The sequence below is a fragment of the Periophthalmus magnuspinnatus genome, chromosome 17 (assembly GCF_009829125.3).
Source record: "Periophthalmus magnuspinnatus isolate fPerMag1 chromosome 17, fPerMag1.2.pri, whole genome shotgun sequence".
Taxonomy (NCBI): domain Eukaryota; kingdom Metazoa; phylum Chordata; class Actinopteri; order Gobiiformes; family Gobiidae; genus Periophthalmus; species Periophthalmus magnuspinnatus.
The window spans coordinates 19,602,807-19,622,144 of NC_047142.1; the positions used below are offsets into that span (position 1 = coordinate 19,602,807).

The 19,338-nt window shown below is 36.4% G+C and overlaps 1 protein-coding gene across 2 annotated transcripts in view; it reads left to right on the forward strand.

The window, feature by feature from the left end:
• Nucleotides 1-19,338, forward strand: part of LOC117385366 (RNA-binding Raly-like protein) — a 60,441-nt gene that overhangs the window by 25,268 nt on the left and 15,835 nt on the right. Inside the window, exon 2 of one of the 2 annotated variants that reach the window (XM_033982661.2) lies at nt 2,221-2,505. In XM_033982661.2, coding sequence (XP_033838552.1) covers nt 2,250-2,505 — 256 coding nt within the window. In that variant the 5' untranslated portion in view covers nt 2,221-2,249. Of the gene's footprint in view, nt 1-2,220; nt 2,506-12,621; nt 12,742-19,338 lie in introns of those variants that run through there. The other variant, XM_033982663.2, reaches the window with a different exon arrangement.

Below are 19,338 nucleotides of genomic sequence, written 5' to 3' on the forward strand. Positions count from 1 at the left end.
TACTTGCAGTGTAAACCATCTGCATATTAGTTCTGTGTTTTGAGCCGGTTCATCCTTTAGTTTTGGTGTTAGACTTAAAGGTGCTTTGAAACTTTTCTGGTGGAGGGTTTGCCACATGATTGTCTCCACGGAGATGTTAATATCTTGCATGTAATGTTCCACAGTAGGGCATTAAACTTATCTCCACGGAGACAAGCACGTGACAACACCAGTGTAAATTACAGGCCAGGTCTGTGGAAGGCGACCCTGCTTAGTGTAAGAATGCATGTTTTTGAGCAATAATTGGACAAATGCATAATGGTTTGATAGAAAAGTGTAATGCCATACTATGGAACATTTCAGGCAAAGCAATAACATCTCCCTGGGGACAAGCAGGATAAGACCTAAATGACTTGGGCAGTAAGTATAAAACAATATTTGAGAAACATCTGTAGAAATAAAAGATGAATTTCAATTTTTCTCTACTTGCAACACATCCACCATCATCAGGGGAACAGTTTGGAGCAGAGGTGACATCCGTATGATTTAGCCGTGATTTTTCCATTCCCAACCTGGCAACCTAGCAGCCCTCCAGTCGTCTGTGGTGCAAGTCGTCAGATTCACACATTTCTTCTTCGCTGTCAGTATCTCACCTCCTGTAGGCAGCAATCTGCTCCTCTCAGCATTAAGGCCATTATATATATAAAAAAAACTGTAAGCAATACAAACACAAGCTCTGCCAAACAATATCATTTTATATAATTACACTGTGGGGCTTAATTGCAATCAAAGAACATGATATTCTGTCTTATTCTGCATAAAATGGCTAACCCTGTAGGTTAGATCTGTACAAACATGTTCTGAAATGTGTCAGTTTATAGTTCAGTCTTTTTGTCAGTTATTCTGGATGTGTTTAAAATGTGAACTTTGAACAGAATCCTAATATTAAGAAATAAATCCCAAACCTAATCTCAATTGTAATGTTCATCAGAAAAATCGTAATTAAGTATTTTTCCCAAATCATTCAGCCATATCACACTCACTGTGTAAAAATACCTCATCTGAATAACTGTTGCATTTGAATGACAATAACAACAACTAATAACAAGGTCGACTTTACTGGCAAAACTCTGGGCAAGATAACAGTGATTCATTTAAAAGTATTATTCATGGTGCTTTCCTACTGACTTTTTCTAGTGTTAATCTTGGTAAATAATTGTAAAATAGCTTTTTTTGCTTCTCAAAATTGTAAAATCACAATCTACTGTAACATCTGTAGTAACTGGGTACATTTACATGGTTAGTAAAAATCAGATAATCACAATAATGAGATCAGAACCCAACTTAGTGATACTGTCTGATAATTGTATGTGCTAAAATGTACTAAATACATCTCATAATCAAAAATATCAGGTGACATATGTTAGTTAATTAATAGTTTTTGAGAGCATTTTGTTGGTTGTTTATTTGTTATTGCAGTTCAATTAAATCAGTTTCCCTTTTGAGCAATAAGAAATTTGGATGTTGGATGTATTTGGAAGACAAAATACACTGAATTTTAAAGGTCCCATATTACACACATTTGACTCTTGAGAGCTTTAAGCCATGTTATAATGTTACCTCATCAAAAACATAGCCGGAGATGTGGTTTGTTTCATTCACGCATGTTTAAGTAATCCTTTATTATTAGTCTACAAAGCTCAAAATGCTCTGTTCCACCTTGTGATGTCATGTAGTTGTAGTTTTCATGTTAGCAGCTACCCTTTACATTAAAATCAGTAGAGACTGGCAATTCCAGGGCTGAAATCATCCAAATGATTGTCATGAAGGTGTATTAAAAACACAGTGAAGCACTTCCTGTATTGCCACATGACAGCATAAGGTGAAACAGAGTGTTTTTTGTTTGAGAGAAGAACTGAGCCTAAATATGCAGCAATTTGAGGAAACAACATTATAACGTAGATCAGAAAATAGCATAATATAGGCCTTTGATTTAGTTATTCAATCTTTAACATTTCCCCCCTTTTTTTACAACTTTCCTTGTCCAAATTTGCTCAGGTGTAAACAATCCAAAAGAAATCAGATTAGCCTACTCATATCAGATGTAACTGTTTACATGACATTTCAATAATCTGATTACAGAAATCAGATAATGATCAGATTTTTGTTGTGCATGTAGACATAGCCACTGATGTAAAACAATAACATCTCTAATCCCTATGTCCTTATATTTCCCATCAGGCTTTGCAGCGGGGCCTGTGGTGTGTATAATGACCGGAAAGACCCAGACGAGCAACGTGACCAACAAGAATGACCCCCGCTCGCTTAACTCTCGAGTCTTCATCGGAAACCTGAACACGGCGGTGGTGACGAAGGCTGACATCGAGGTGATCTTTTGTAAATACGGGAAGATCGTGGGCTGCTCCGTGCACAAGGGCTACGCATTTGTGCAGTACTCCAGTGAGAGGAACGCCAGGGCGGCTGTGTCCGGGGAGTACGCCAGGGTCATCGCCGGCCAGTCACTAGGTAAGTGTGTGTTTATGTTAATTTGGTGTTTTGATTCTCACCAAGATGATCTAATCAAACACCAGACTGAGCCTGACATGAGTCTCTCATTTGGGTTGCCAGTTTCAGTGGTGACATCCAGTTGGTTAAAACCTGAAAGGGCTCTATCTAATCTGAATCATCACTACCTAAACCCCAGCACCTACAGTCAATCATGAATTAGTGCTAGTGCAGCCTCTGCAACTCAGTAAATGAATTCTGGAGGTTCTGAGCTTTTACATGAGGCATGGCCTGTCCATATACTAAGAATGCAAGAAACGTGTATCTTCTATCTGCAGGTTAAGGCTCTGGCAACTCAGGCTCAGTTGTGATTGTAACCTTTTTTAAAACAGTAAGAGCACAGGTTACATATAGTTTTATAGGGTGCATCTTATTAGAAAATTTATACCCAGGCACTAACTGATTCTAAAACTTATCTTATCAAAATAAAGACCCTAACCTCACAGGAAAAGTAAGCAGGAGTTTTTGTGTAGTAGCAGTAACTGCTGTTTGGACAAGTGGTACTGAAGCAGGGCTCATCATTTAAGACACAATGTAATGTTTTGTTTTTACATTGTATCTTGAGCAATAACTGTATTCACAATTAAAGATTGGTTAATTATACAACATTCACAATAATACAAAAGCATTTCTTGCTTTCTTGCCAGTTTATGATTAATTTAAACTGCTTTGCACCCTCTATTGAGAGCAATGGCACTTTGCACAATGGGGATGGATTACATTTATTTATACATGAAAGGCCAAAGTCCAGCTCTCCAAAGGTTGAATAAAACTCCTATAATCTTTACTGTAATTTACCCAGATAAAACCTTAGATCAATGTACAGAAGCAAGGAGAGACTCTATGAAGCCTACTCCATTCAGTGCAAAGTGGTCTGATCAAAGCACTAGTCCCTGAGAGATCTATACGCTGATGTGCAAATTCAAATACCAAGTATATCTTAATAGTTGTAGTAGTTTGACCTTAAAGAAGAGCTTTTATGAATAAAGTGATAGACTTTGCGCTTGTTTTACTTTCATATTATAGCTGCTAGTTTTCCAAGATCATATGTCCAATGTTTTTCTCATTTTTTATTCTTTATTCTACTATATTAGACAGTTAAAGTGCATATGAGTGGTTAGACTACACATTTCACTCAAACCTAGTTAATTAACACAATTATATTTAGGATTTGGGGATACATTGTTGTTTTTTTCTTGACAATTTTGGTAAAGTTCATAATTTTCCTTTCTGGTTTGATCTTGGCAGCAGATGTGAGTTACAAGGGACAAAGCACATTAATTTTCTTATATACATTTTTAAACTGCATTTTGGATGGAATTAATTAGCACTTTCACTTTCACTAAAAACAATACTCTAGTTTTAAATGAAATATTTTTTGAAACATTTTGTCAGCATTATATTTGATCAGTAAACCTAAAAAGCGTTGCCATGGAGGAAAAAAGAGCTTAAAAGTAAGACATAGGAAACATAGGGACTTGGACTCTTGGCGTTTGGGGGGATCTAAGTAAACCCTGTTATATTACTTATTGATCACTTCACAGCCTTCTTCGTAGAAAACGCAGTCCTCCCTGAGCCCCTGTCTCTCATTAAATATGAATCAGATCTCCACTAGTCATATCTATAAGTCCGAACAGCATCTCATGCATTTAAAGACCTTATACCCGATTTTTTGCCACATATTTGACCAAAATGTGTCTTGCTCCAGTACAGATATGTCGTATAAGCCGCTCTTGAGGCAAAAATAGGTCGGTGGCGTTAGCAGCCTGTCACAATAAATACAATATATATGTGAGCAAGAACATTTTTTGCAGGACAATATTTATCATGAGCACTTTTTCTTTGTACTAGTGGGGAACTGTGAGCTGTTTTTCTGTATGAGAAGATTTGAGCTGTAGAAAGTTGAATAAATAATTTCTATAACTCATTAAAGGTAAACTAAACTGAGCTGTTTCATTGGGTACAGTAGCTCAGTTAGATCTGAAGGTTGGTGGTTCAAACCCCACTCTTGACATAAACATCGTTGGTTGAGCGGTTAGATCCACTGACCCACAGGTTGGCGGTACGATTCCAGCAAGACACCTGCCTTTCCTACAGTGTTGGTGTATTAATGTGTGTGTGAATGGGTGAGTCGTTTCTTGATGTAAAGCGTTTTGACTGCCTTGAAAGTGGAAAAGTGGTATATAAAACTGACTATTGTGCTCTGTCTTTATTGTAGTTTATGTTTTTTATGTTTTTACATTTGGAATAGTTTTAGACAATTAGGGTTATCGTGTAGTTTTAATATTATCATTTATATTTTCTTAAGCAATATATCGCACTTCAGAATTTGTTGTTGTGAAGTGCCTACATAGAGTGCTGTCTGCATCTAGTTATAGTGTTTTACTGTCTGAGAATCAAGAACGCACTATTAGCATGACAACAACTAACATGGTCTCAGAGTTGTGAAAAGCCCTTATAAACTCATTGCAGTGAATTATTAGGATGCTTGGAATGCATAAGGTAAGTGAGGAATAACTCTGGACCACTGCAAACCGTTTAAAATTCACTAGTTATGTTTGTGGGGGTTTTTTTTTTTTAAACATAGTAAAAATCAGGTATAGCTCCTTTAAATCTGTGCAGTGAATAGAAGTGATAGCCTTACTGTGTTCAAGAGGATCATTAAAGCAGACTTCTTATGCAAAATCGACTTTCTTAACCATGTTATAGTTGTTTCCCCTCACCATTTACTCACCTAAAGTTGTATTTGGAGTGATTTGTGGATGTTTGAGGAATCTTTAATGGCTTATTTTCAAGCCGCCATATTGCCAATCCATCCTTGTTTTCACTGCAACCATTATACGCTCACTGTTCTTTACTTACTTTGTTCTCCAATTTTATTTTCTTAGGTTTCGTCAGCGTCGCGGAGTCATTTTAGTACAGATGAAAATAAATACACTGCTTGGTAGTGTGAGCTGCAGCTATCCATTGGAGGTGGCGACTCTTTGTCAGGTCCCATTGGGCACCGCAGTTGTCTAACAGGGAAGTCAGTGGACTAGTTTCTTTTATTAAGTCATTTTAGATGAATATTACAATTATAACAATGATCCATGGGTGTCATAGATTATGGCTATAGAGCAGGCACAAGCAAGGTCTTCTTTAACTATTGTAGGAAAACATAATAACATTAATTGTAACATTAATTGTTTCTTTTGCCCAAAAAGCACATGTGTTATTTTGCTATTTGTGTTCAGCTGTTTGTGTGTGATGAAATTGTGTAAATAGGTAAAGTGGTTATGTGAGCACTAGTAAGCAGCAGATAGAACTATTTGTTATAATGAGACGTTGTGAAAAAAAAAAAAAAAAAAAACTTTTGTTTGATTGATTGATAACTAAAGATCATACATCAAACATATTCTGCAATGACAATACAATGAAGAAGCGGGGGATCTCACTTCTGCAATTTTAAACAGGAAGTCAATGAACCCGTTTCTGTTATTAAGGTCTATATTGTGATTTACAATGAGCAAAATGTAAAATAATTATCTACATATTTTATGATTTAATAGTAAAGTTAATGTCTCCTTTTACAAGTGACATTTAACCTGCGACCTCAAACACTACAGTATTGCATTTTTGTGTTTTGATGATGGATCGTGGTTACCCATTTCTGCTCCACTGATCTCAAATTAGCTGTGTATAAAAGCCCTTACCCACTCACCAAAAGGTCGGCAGTTCGATCTCCACCAGCATCTTAAATCATTGTCCGTGACTAAAGCACAACTCAGTTAATGATTGTTTTCACATCACAGTTTGCACAGTAAGTGCAGACAAGCTGCTTCCTGCTGTGAGGAAGATCGGTAGATGTTTTCAAATGCCTTTCTGAAACAAAATAGAAAAAGAAAAAGGCCAATCCAAAATACATATACTGTAGCTATACAGAACAATACTCAGCATCATAAGCAGTTGTGGTGTGTTAGCTGTTTTGAGAGAGTAGAATGTGTATCAATAATTTAGTATTTCCACAAGCTGTGTATGAAATTGAACTGGATTAATAAGTGGCAAGTCCAATTATCTTGGTACATTAATGCAACCACAGCACACAATCAGCATATTAACAATGAGGGCAGGGTGATCTCTTTCTAAATGCCGTTCCCAAAAGAAAACACAGGTACACAGAGGTAACAGGATATTTAAGGTTAACATCTGTATTTGACCTGTCCTTTCTGCTGGGGCAACAGGACAAGACCCATCCCCAGATCTTGAGCGCTAGACTTGGTATTGAAAACTACCATAGGATAGCAGTAGCTGGAGGATTTTTACCTATTATTTTAGCTTTTGTTGTAATTAAAAGTTCTGCCTCAACCATTCTGTCATTATTTGTTTTTTTCACATAGTTTAAGTGTAACCTCGAGTACATCACCCAACTTTAGTAACAATTGCCTTTTTAACCTAACACTATTTTAAAGATGTATTATGCAAGGTATTATGCAAATTTGATTTTTTTCTACCATGTTATAATGTTGTTCGTTCATCCAAAACATGCCTGAACAGGGTTTAGATGTCATCCATGTGGCATAACGACTGATAGAGGCACCAAAGATTCAGACTCGGGTGGAAAGTTTAAACAAAGTTAATTTACAGACAAGGGAGCGATTGACAAGTGGTGTCGTATGCCGTAGTCTTCGTGTGGGTCGTGGGGAGCGGAGTCAGAAGCTAGGAAGTCCGTACCAGTCGAGGTGAACTGAGTCGGAGGGTGAGATGTTCGTACCGGTCTTGAAGAGCTGGGGCGAAGGTGGAGGCGCTGCGTAGTTTCAGAGAGCAGGATCACGGAGGTATACACGGACGATCTGGAGCTGAGCGTCACGTCCTCGGTCCCTTTGTCCTCCCCAGGGGCAGCTTGATTGCGCATGGGTTGCTGGTGTGTATGGGAGGAGCCAGAATCTCCAGCTCCAGGCTCCAACACAGAAGGGAGTGGTAAAGACAGCACCAAAACACAGGGCAGACTGGGATCTTGACACCATGCATGTTTGAGTAATTTAGCGATCTCTCCCGGCCCCTATTGGAACCCTCCTTGTGGTTAGCTGTAACATTATGTCCAAAACTCAGCCCACAAGCCTGCATTTCACCCATGCTCCCACACAACAACTCTTCATAAATATACAAAAGCAGGATACAAAACAGTAAACAGCAATTTCACAAACCTGATGTGATGTGCAGTACTTTTATTAGAGGAATTGCACACCAATTGTAATGTGATTGTGCTCTGAAGGGGGACTGACTTAGTGCGGGGAGCAAAGTGAGGGGGGACTTTGAGCATCAATATGTGTTGTCAATATGTTGCTTTCGACAAATATAGCATATTAACCTTTTATTCAAAGCAATAAAAGGTGACATGGTAATCTAAATATGTTATGCGTTAGCAGTTAATAGAAGTAAAATACCCCATCTTTAAATAAACACTGCAGGACTAAGTTACGATGCCATTTGGAACACATAATAGGACTAGAAAATGAGTAAACATAATGCATGTATTTCAAATTTTAGTTTTTCAATTAGGGCTGGACAGTATATCACCATCTTCTTGTACCTGTTGTTTTGACCTTTACAAACACGTAGTGAAATTCGTGGGATTTATCAGTCAAATCTTCTTGAGTCTGAAGTTGTTTACAATGTGTATTCTGAACAAAATCCTACTTTTTAAGCGTATATCGCAAATCTGATAACAATACTTGTCAGAAAAAAAATGTTATTTGATTTTTTTCCCCACCCCTGTGCAGCTCTATAATCAGTATACTTTAATTCTTTAAGGAGAAAAACAACAGGTCTTTTTAGCTACTATGGCATCTCTTATATTCACACACCACCTCACTGATAGCTCTATTACATCCTATTCTCTACAACCACCAATCAACCCAATGTCCCAATTTCTTTTTAAGGTTCACTCAATTCTCTTTATCGCACCTATGGGAGGTTTTGTGGCAGTCCCTTTAAAATAATTCCCCCTACCTTTCTCCTGTCAGGTTAAACCCATCCACCCATCACACCTTATCTTTTAAACATGAACTTTAGATTTCATTAGTGGGTTATAGGGATATTGCCGGAGGAGACTGCAGACTGCGAGATGTGAATTTCAGATATTTCTTCTTTTTATTAAATCGTATGAAGCCCTAACTGACAGTGGGAGGCAGTGCAGAGCTACACAAGAGTGAGTTTGTAAAGCGCAAGGAGTGTGATGTGTTTAAATATGCAGCAGGTGACCAAAGCCAAAGATGTAGCAGTATGCAGTGAGCAAAAGGTAAAGAATTTAAATATTAAAGAGTCGAACTTGAAATAGCAAAGTATATTAAATTAAGTTTCTCATGGATCTATAACTAAATTAAATTTTAAAATGTCGAATCTAATAAGAGTCTGATTACTGAGACTGATTTCTGATCTTATTAAAACTACTCAACTACTACTGCTACTACTTGTTTCAGTATACTGCAGTTGATCCTATACAACTTCTGCTACACCAGGTAATATGGCTTATGTTATAATGACTACTGTTATTGTTATTTACCAAAGTAGAGTTAATACTTTCTATATTACTGTTATTACCAGTGATACTGATAAATAGTTTGACAAATTCTGATTGGCAAAAACACATATTTTGAACAACATTTAAAAACACAACTTATAAAAGAAATGTATTATAGAGGTGAGAAATATGTCAAGCTATATATCATTGAATGCTGTTTTAAGATATACAAAAAACATCTTAAAATGCTGCAGATCAAAAGTTAAAATAATTTTTAAAAACTAAACAAACTAAGATATAAAATGATACTTCTGCCCTTTGTCATTTAACTTTTGTCTGATACTTGAACCTCAACTAATACATTTAAAGACATGTTTTAGCACATTTCATAATGTTTCTCGGAACATCGTTATCAGTATAAAAATCCAAAAATTCCTTTTTGTCAATATTGCCCACCTTTAGCACTTATTCAAAATACTTCTGTAAACTATTATTTTTTTGTTGTCTATCCTATGCTAAGTCCCTGTTTGATACAACAAATCGATTTTGGAACAGTTTCCGATCGATTGCCAAAAATACCTTGTCATTGTCTTACTAAAAAAGTCCAGATCTTCTAGCCCTGCTTTTGTTCATGTATTCTCTCTTCTCTGTCTAGATGTAAGCCTATGCTAATGTAGTCCGTCGGGTCCTTACATGCTGCTGAAGTCTTGCCTAAATTGAATCTGGGCTGCAGCCTTGTCGTCTATAGGCCTTTATGTAAATGTGGTGATAGGAGTGGTTTTGGCAGTTGTCCTGAGGCAGAGGTGACTCTTATTAAAACTGGCCGGGTTTCCCCTGACTCAGCCTTTCTGCTTTGTTCTGGTTTTATCCTCCGCTCTCAGATTTATGGACACTTAGATGTTATTTTAGATTAATTCACAGAGCATCATGTCTCCCATTATCTTTAGCCAGTGTTGTTCAAGATGATGTTCTGTGTTAGAGCGCCTTCTAGTGGGGAAAGTGACTAATTCCCAAAGTGCTTGTAAGAAAGTATTATACAATGGGTTTATGGGATTAACATTTTTTCAGCAAGTAAGCATTACACAAATTACACACTTCATATTTTTCCTGGTTTATTCCTGGTATTTCAGTAGTAGATTGGTTCAGTTCTACTTCTAGTCCAAGTCCTGGTAGTTTCAGTTTAGTTTCCTGTTTAGTCCCACATTTGTTGAGTTGTATATGGTGTTAATGTACCCTTTGAAAACCAGTAAAACTCAAAGGATTTTGCTACGAAAGACAAGTCAAGTTCATCCGTCATTCATAGAAATGTTTTAAAGGCGTTAACATGAAGATCATTTTAGCTTGTTGATAGGCCCGTCACAATAATTACAATATCGACTTATTGTTCAATATACAAAAGCTGGAACGATATATTTTTGGGGTCAGTATTTATCGTGTGTACATTTTCTTTGCACTACTGGGGAATTTGTGGTTATTTTTTGGCTATAAAGTAAGATTTAAGCTGTAAAAGGTTGAATTAATAACTTCTATGACTCATTATAAATACAAACTAAGTACTAAAGTGTTTAATTCAGCACATGATTTTTATTTATTTATTTTTTAACAATATTGTGCATTTAGAATACTTTTTGGAAGTTAATTCTGCTTTAGGGTTATTATGTCAGTGGAAAAAAATAGTTTCAATATTATTGTTTATTGTCTATATTTACTTCACACATCACACATTAAAATTTGTTATTGTGACAGGCCTAAGTGTTGCAGTGTTGATTACTTCCTTTCTCTTTTATCTCTCCCTGAACACTAGATGGTGCCACTAACAAAGCACTTCTTAATATTCTGAATAATAATACTGGAATTTTTACTACTACTACTGCTACTCTGACCTGTTGCACTAGAGTCGCATGATTTTGGAAGAAAAATCTAGCTGCGATTTTTCGAACAAATGCAAAAATAAGTTTAAAACGCACATCCATCAGCAGGAATATCTAAGAAAAGAATCAAATATGAACTGCCAAAGTAAGATTTAAACTTCAAGGTTAAAACATTTTCTCTCCTAACTAGACAGGATATTTTGTTGTTTGTAGTGGACATTCTATTACCCAAGAAATTGCAATCTCTGCAATTTGATAACTTCAGTTGCGGTCCATTGTTCAGCCATATTTTGTTCACTTGTTTTTGTTTTTACTGTATCACTGTGTACATGCAGCAGAGGCTATTTGTTCCCTGTGTTTGCTTTAGGAGTGAACAGTCATCAGGCCGAGTTTGAGGCAGCTGTATCGGTGTAATTAGACAGTACAATTATGTGTCTTCATGTTGAATACAGTGTAAACGCTTCGACAGCTGGGAGCTCAGCAGGCGGTATCCCATCAGCCCCTCTGCCTCTCACACTCTTCATCACTGCACATAGAGGGAAACATTAGAAGACTGGATAGCATCAGGAGTTGGCTACATACATGGTTTTGAATAGTATGGTTAAATGGGGATTTAAGTGAGATAATGCCATAGCTTTATTGAGTGGCTTGTCAATATTTTTCAATAAATGTTTTGAATGTTACTATAGAAATTTAGAAATTGTCTGGTATGTTTGACAGTTAAATATACTGATCATATTTTTGTTGTTTTGTTATGTTTATTATAATGTGTGATCAGATTTATATGTCAATCACTAACACCACTACTGCACTTTTTTGTAACATTTTTGAATGATAACCTATCATTAAGTATCTGATATTGTATAATGTGTTACAGTGATTTTTTTGAACATTTTGATAATAATTCAGATAATTTATATAATACATACATGTTTTTCATTCATAAGAAATAACACATTGGATGGTTTGTCATTACTGCTCTCTAGTGGCTAAAGTGGACCTAAACACTATACAACTAAATTGTATATATGGTGTTTTAATTGCATTATCTACTGTTCCTAGTTATTTTTTTTGGCAACTTTAGTCCAAACTAGGTAAATTTGCACATATACACACACATACCACCCACACACACACACACACACACACACACACACACACACACCCCCCCCACACACACACACACACACACACACACACACACACACCCACACACCCACACACACACACACACACACACACACTCTCCTTTCTTTAGTCCTTTAGGCACATTTGCACTAAAACAAAAGACTTGAAATAAGATATAAACCCAAACTACACTACCTCAGTAAGAAGTTGAGTTGCTGTGAACCTCAGAAGAGAAAGACATTATGCATTATCTTGTGTATGGTACAATAAAGCTGTAAGTTTTTATCTCCCCTGTACTCCCTTGTGTTCTTATTTAGTGCTTACATTGCAACTCTTACCCTCAACACACTCTTTTACCCACCGTGAGATTTCCTATTTCTAAAACAGCTATATAGAACAAAAGCAGCTCATTTATTCCTGCGTATCAGCATTTTAACACAAAAACAACTTAAATTATGTTGTTTAGTCAAAGTATACGCTGGCGGTGTGGAGTAGTTTTTACTCGCAGGTTCCCCCTGGAGTAGAATGATAGATGGTACGGTCTGAAGAGGCTGAAATGCTCTGGCGCTGCTGAATTTAGGAGAGAGGAGACAAGGAGAGAGGAGACAAGGAGAGAGGAAACAAGGAGAGAGGATAACTGAGCTGTGTTTGAGCAGGATACAAGCATGTACAAAGGCAGGAGAAACCGCAACTATAGATGTAAGTACGCACATGTTGTTTTAAGTTAATATCATAGAATCACTTTTATAATTTGATGACTGTATAAATTACTATATATACTATGTGCTGGTAGTTCAGGAAATAGTAGTGATCAAAGTAATACAAGAAATATGTTACTGGATAATTAACTAACTATTATTTAATTAAGTGTTGTGGATATTATTCTTGATATGTTTGAAGACTGTATACATTGCTGCCTGCTGTGCTGATGGTTGGAGAAATAAACCACTAAAAACAAAGACTTTATTGGTTAATTACCTATTACTTCTTTCAGATGTTTGAATCAAAGACAGACCAGCATCTTCACTCTCAGATAAACGCTGATAGTTTTGCTTGAAATCTTGAACGCACACTAGGCTCCTGCAAACACTGTGATTGCGGACACATTTTGGTGCGTATGTGGGTCTTTTTCAGGAGTGTATATGGAGTAGTTTAGTGGTTGAAGTCAGATTTTTTTAATTAAATAATTGTAATTGCAATAGTTGATTAAATAAGAATTTTCCATCTAGACTGAGTAAGATAAATTTGGTTCATGCTGATTGAATGTAAAAGTTTTTGCTTGTGATGTTAATGTTATAGATTGTAGCATAGATACGTGATCGATTTCAACTAAAGAAATCTTGTATTGTCTGTATATAAGAAGCAATGACACACCTACAGTATATATAGCTCTGTACATGGCGTTTAAACCATGTACTTAAAATATTTCCCTGGGTTATATAAAAGAAGAAAGAGAAGCGGCTGGTATTTATTTTCATTATGTATTTGTTTATTTTGTCTGTTTAGTGAATACTGTTGTATGGACTTCATAATGGGGCTGAACTGAATGATTGGGTTAAATATATAATTGTGATTTTTTGCACTGTATTGCAAAACTGACTTACAATTAATCTTGCTCTACTTTATATTCTTAACTTGAAACGTGCTTCCTTATAGACACTGACCCCTACCGAAGTATTTTTTCTGAAGTCAGTTTGTAATTTCCTGCTTCAGTGATCAGGGAAATTTCAGATGTGTCCAAGGCCAGAGCTCTTGTAGGCCTCTCCACATGAGGCTGATTGACCTGTGAGCGGCGGCAAGGACCACCGCTGGGAGAGCATACATTAAGTGCTATTAAGAAACATTTATACAAGATTTATGTTCTCTATACACTAATGAGGTATATCATTAAGACCGCATATGTAACTCTAAACACAAGTTGCTCAGTTTAGTTTTAATAGAACTAATAGAACACGGAAAAAAGGGAACTTTTCAAGAGCTGTGGTCTCGGAGATGCTCGGACCAAACTGTCTGTACTGACCTAGGTTACTAAAGCGAGGATTTTGAGGTTACATTATTATTTCAAGAATAGAATGAGACACTTTATAACCATTTTTAATTGAAAGTACTGCATATGAATCAAAACTGGGACCAATTTAACAATACACTATTCAATTTTAATTTCCCTGTGTGAAATTGCAATAATTGCTTGCTCAGTTTTCCTGCCTCTAACACAAGATGTTAATTTTGAGATAAACAAATGAACAATATGGGATTGCCAATACAGTAAAAATACTATGTAGTTGCATAGTAAAATATGTACTGTCTCTCTATAAGAACAGGGATCCCACACTTCCAGGAAAACTTGAAAAATAATAGTTTTTCAGACATGAAAGTGAGAAAAAAGCCAAATGTCCTGAAAAATATATATTTTGTCCTTGAAAAATTTTCCATGGTTTGTTTATGAATATCAAATTCATAGAGACTTTTACTGCCGCCCATTACTGCCATTTGTAATAACTGTGGACTTTTGTTATAGCCTTAGGCTTAGATTACATCTTTAATATGAAAAACGTATAAAAAAAAGGGGGATCTGTTTATAGACGCTGTGATTATATAACTAAAAATATCCTGGAAAAATCCTGGAAAATTATTTCAAAGAAACTGTTTTAGGTTGTCACTAAAATTTCAAAATTTTGATTCTAAGGAAAAGTTTTGATTCTTGATATCAGTTTTTGATACCACAATGATAAAAAGCCATTTTTAAGACAATATATATTTGTTCTTACTATTTATTATACTAATCATGATAAAGATCACAGTCATTCTAAAATGATCTAGGAAAGGTTCAGTTTGTTCCTATTAATGTATCTCTTTCTTTATCTTTTGTGTCAATACTTAGAATGTTTACATTTTGCAGTTGAGGATACATTTTTGACCCTAGTTACCATGATATCGTGTAGTGTGCTTTTATAAGCTTTAGCTATACCTCAAATCCTCAAGTTCAATATTTTGTGTAAATTTTGTATTTTCTGGTCTGGATAAAGGTAGTACATTTTAACTTGTTTGACTTTTCAGCCTCTCTGGTATAGCCAGTGGTAGTAGTGAATATTTGATGCTGTGGAGGTCTCTAGATGGAGCAAGCACAGGTTTTAGCTGACTTTGTTGAAAACTGTGGACAGATTTCTAAAGGTCAGGCATACTCCAAAACTTTGAACAGTGTGCCTCATTAGTTGTTGCTGTGATGAAGAACAATGTTACTCAAGCTGCTGATTTCAAGAAGAACCAAAATCCCAAAGATACAAGCAGCTGGTAATTATTAAACATGCTGTACCTGATTTTGACTGTCTTAAAAGGCATCCTAATTATTCACCACAATGAGTTTATTGTGGTATCAAGCAACAGGCATGTTAACATTGCACCAACCTTACTTTGGTGTGTGAAAAATAAAAAACATTGTATAATTAGGCACGAAGAAGATATAATGATACTGGCTAACATAAAAGGTGTTGCGCAACTCTAGTTTTTAATCATCATATGCTAAAATCAGTCAGTTTGTAATTTTTTGCTTCAGTGATCAGGGAAATTTCTGGTGTATCCGAGGCCAGAGCTCTGATAGGCCTCTCCGCATGAGGCTGATTGACCTGTGAGCTGCGGATAGCAACCACCACTGGGATTGCATACATTAAGGGCTATTAAGAAACATTTATACAAGATTTGATTATACACTGATGAGGTATATCATTAAAATACATATGCAACTCTAAACGCAAGTTGCTTAGTTTAGTTTTCAAAGAACTAACAGAACACCAGGAAACCAGGAACATCTCAAGAGCTACAGTTTCGGAGATGCTCGGACCAAGTCGTCTGTGCCATCATAGGTTCGCAAAGTGGAGAATTTGAGGTTAAAATATTTTAAAGAAAAGAAGAGACGCTTTATTTGACCATTTTGAAATGAAAGTACTCTGCATATGAATCAAACCCTTTTGAGTTTGGATGTAGAAGCAGAGTTCAGATGGTTCAAAGCATTGCACTTAGCACAGACCTGGTTTCATCATGAGCACAAACAGCAGTCACACGGTAAAAGAGCGAAAAGTCCATTAGCCACTGAAGGCAGCACAGTGTCCTCCGGCTAAAGTGCTAAGCTAATTACAGCTTTATACAAAATGGGAGGAAAAAAACAAACAAACCCAAATACATAAATACACCTTCTGCATTGCTTTGAACTGAGGTGGTACAAACAATGGGGCATAACATAAAGGACCACCAGTATAATACGCAGCCCCATGATGAATTGCGTTAAGTGTCAGAAATTATAGTAGCTTGTAGGACTGCACAATATATCAGAATCAAAAAATCTAAATTGCTTTCTGAGTGGCTGCACTTCCAAAATCGCTAACTCTGGAATTATTAGGTAATACAACGTTCTTTGTCAAATACAATAGGAAAAAAATGTAGGAAATTGTAGGATTCTTGTATTAGATTAGCTGTGATATTATACACTTTATATTTCCATGTTCTCTTAAGTGTGTTCCTGGACGTGTAAAGTGTGCACTGTGAACTTGAGCCTGATCTGAAAATATAAATTGCAAATCGACATTTCTTTGCAAAATTATCCATCCCTAGTTGCTTGTTTGTTGGACTGGATTAACCAATCAGAGAAAGGTTTGATCTGTGTCGTACCAACACAGTGGCCAACACAATCTACAAAATATTACAAAATTGACAAATAGTCATATTGAAATTACCTCCAGCTAAATGAACAAGTGAAGCATGCTGTTGATCTGTTAATTCAAAGTATGACATACAGTTTGTGCTGAAAAATACTGGGTTATTCAAGATGAGCATGATTTAGCATTTTAGTTCCACATGGGTTAGAAACCGTTGCCCCTGATTATCCACAAACTTGAAGGAGTAGATTTAGACCCTCCCAAAGAAAGAAAGAGGGGCTGTGTCGTCATACTGACCTGATTGGTGTGTATTGCTTTCTCCTAATGTACCACAGGTTGGTCTAATGACAATGTTATTAAAACGTCTTGAAGGGAAGGAAAGGGCAGCCAACAGTTTGTGCTGCCAAGTTTTCTGACGGGACCAAAGCACATGATTAAGATTAAAAAAGGACGTGCAGCGACTCCCCATACCCTCAAACATAACAAAGTCACAAATGTAAATGTGGACAAAATGGAGATTTCTGCTGTCATGCAAATATTAGCCAGAAATGTTTTTGTTGTCTTCTTAAATGCCCTATTGGGAGTAAAGATCCATCTCCTCCTCTTAACCACCAGAAGTTTCTTGCCACATAAATACGTATCAAATCCATTAGTTTACCTTCATCACATCACCACCATCTTTCAAGTTCAGGGAAAAAATAGGTCTGCTCTGTAGTAAAAGCCAAAGTTAAATCTGTTAACTGCACAAAAAGTTGTCGGAGTGAAGACGTTTCACTGCTCATCCAAGCCACTTCTTCAGTTCTGGTCAGATTACCGGTGGACACTGCCTTATATCCAAGTGAGGAAACTAACACATCTGTGTAGCTAGCCCCCCCTTCAGTTAAGTTACTAGGATGAGCAACGTCTTCACTCCCACAGCGTTTTGTGCAGTTGACAGATTAAAATTTTTCTTTCACTATGGATCATACTTGGATGACTGAGGGATTACGCAGTCATTCATTTCACGTTTTAGTCTTTTTGTTCACAACATCACCAGCGAACACTCATTTTTATTGTCTCTGGCTCTTAACATGATAAAGCAACAGTATACTCTGTAGAGCTGCAGTTCTTTAGCTGTTTAAATGATTAATTGGTCAGTGGTGATTAGTCAACTAACTATTTTATTATGGTTATAAGTATTTATATGCACAAAGGCAGAAAGGAGAATACATTGGAGTGACTTGGCTGCAGTTTTTGGGAGTGTCGAGTACTATATCGACTTGGCGTTCTATGACAGATGGAACAATACTTTTTGGGGGTCAGTATTTAGCGTGGGTACTTTTTCTTTGTATTACTGGGAAAATTTTGCTTATTTTTCTGTACTACGGTGAGATTTGAGCTGTAGAAGGTCGAATTATGAACTTCTATGACTCATTATAGAGAAAAACTAATTACTTAAGTGTTGCATTCAGCTATTTATCTTGTGCAGCTCTTTTTTTTTTTTTTTTTTTTTTATCGTTTATCATCTATATTTACTTCAGCAATATATCGCACTTCAAAATTTGTTATCGTGACAGGCCTATGTGTGTGTAGTACTTTTTACACATACTGACTATACTTTTACTGACTAACTGCAGCCCTTATACTTTGAATGTCTTTCTGGAGTGTTGATAGTACAAACTTTACAACACAACACATCACCATATACTAACAAGTTATCATGAGTTTGAATACAGCAATATATGGGCTCTGTTCATACAAGACAGGGCTACTTTGAATGCACAAACACTGTATCTTCTTAGCTGTATGACTGTCCTGTCTCTCTCCCTCAGTGCTTTAAAAGGCGGTCTCTGTGATGAAGCAGGAGCAGGCTGTGCCCTTGAGTCAGATGTGGTGGGGCTCGCTCCTGTGTCACATTTACAAGCCACAAAAGAACATTGGAGAGTGGCCATCACCCTCTAGTTTAGTCATGGATGAATACTAAAAGGTCATTTGGAAATAGGGCTGGGCGACAGGGGCAAAAAAAATTATCTTATTTTTCTTCCTCATATTGATCAATCTTGATTTTCGATTTGATGACTGAATCTCTATTAAAGTTTGGCTAGTGGGTTTCAGAGGACATCAGGACATTCTATAGCCCAGTAATATCCAATACAGATGGGGGCAGCTAAAATCAGTGTTGTTAAAATGCCAATTTCTATATTACAGTCAGTTCTGGAGTCTAGTCACTAATAGAAATGATCAGATGCCACATTTTCAATATATTTAATCTATAGGGAAAACTTGCTCTTGCCTCACATCTACTTGGAATGAAACAATACTGTATTCAAGTGTTTCAGCCTCCTATTAAGTGACATTTTGAGGACTTCTCACCACTCAAAAAATGTAATATTTGTTGATTGCTATGGCAACTATCCTTATTTAGCTTAGCACTTTAACTTTAACCCATAGTTTAACATTGACAAAGATATGGACATGAATCTAATTTATTTTTCTATACTATATAGAAATGTGTAGTCTAGGTTTCTATTTCTCGCAGAGTTCAGATTGGAGTGACTGACAGGAAGATCAGCCAAACAGAGAAATACATATCCCATCACGTATGACAAAAGGAAAACAAAACAAAACATAGGACTGAAAAGCATTACTGCTGCAAAATCAGTGAGCA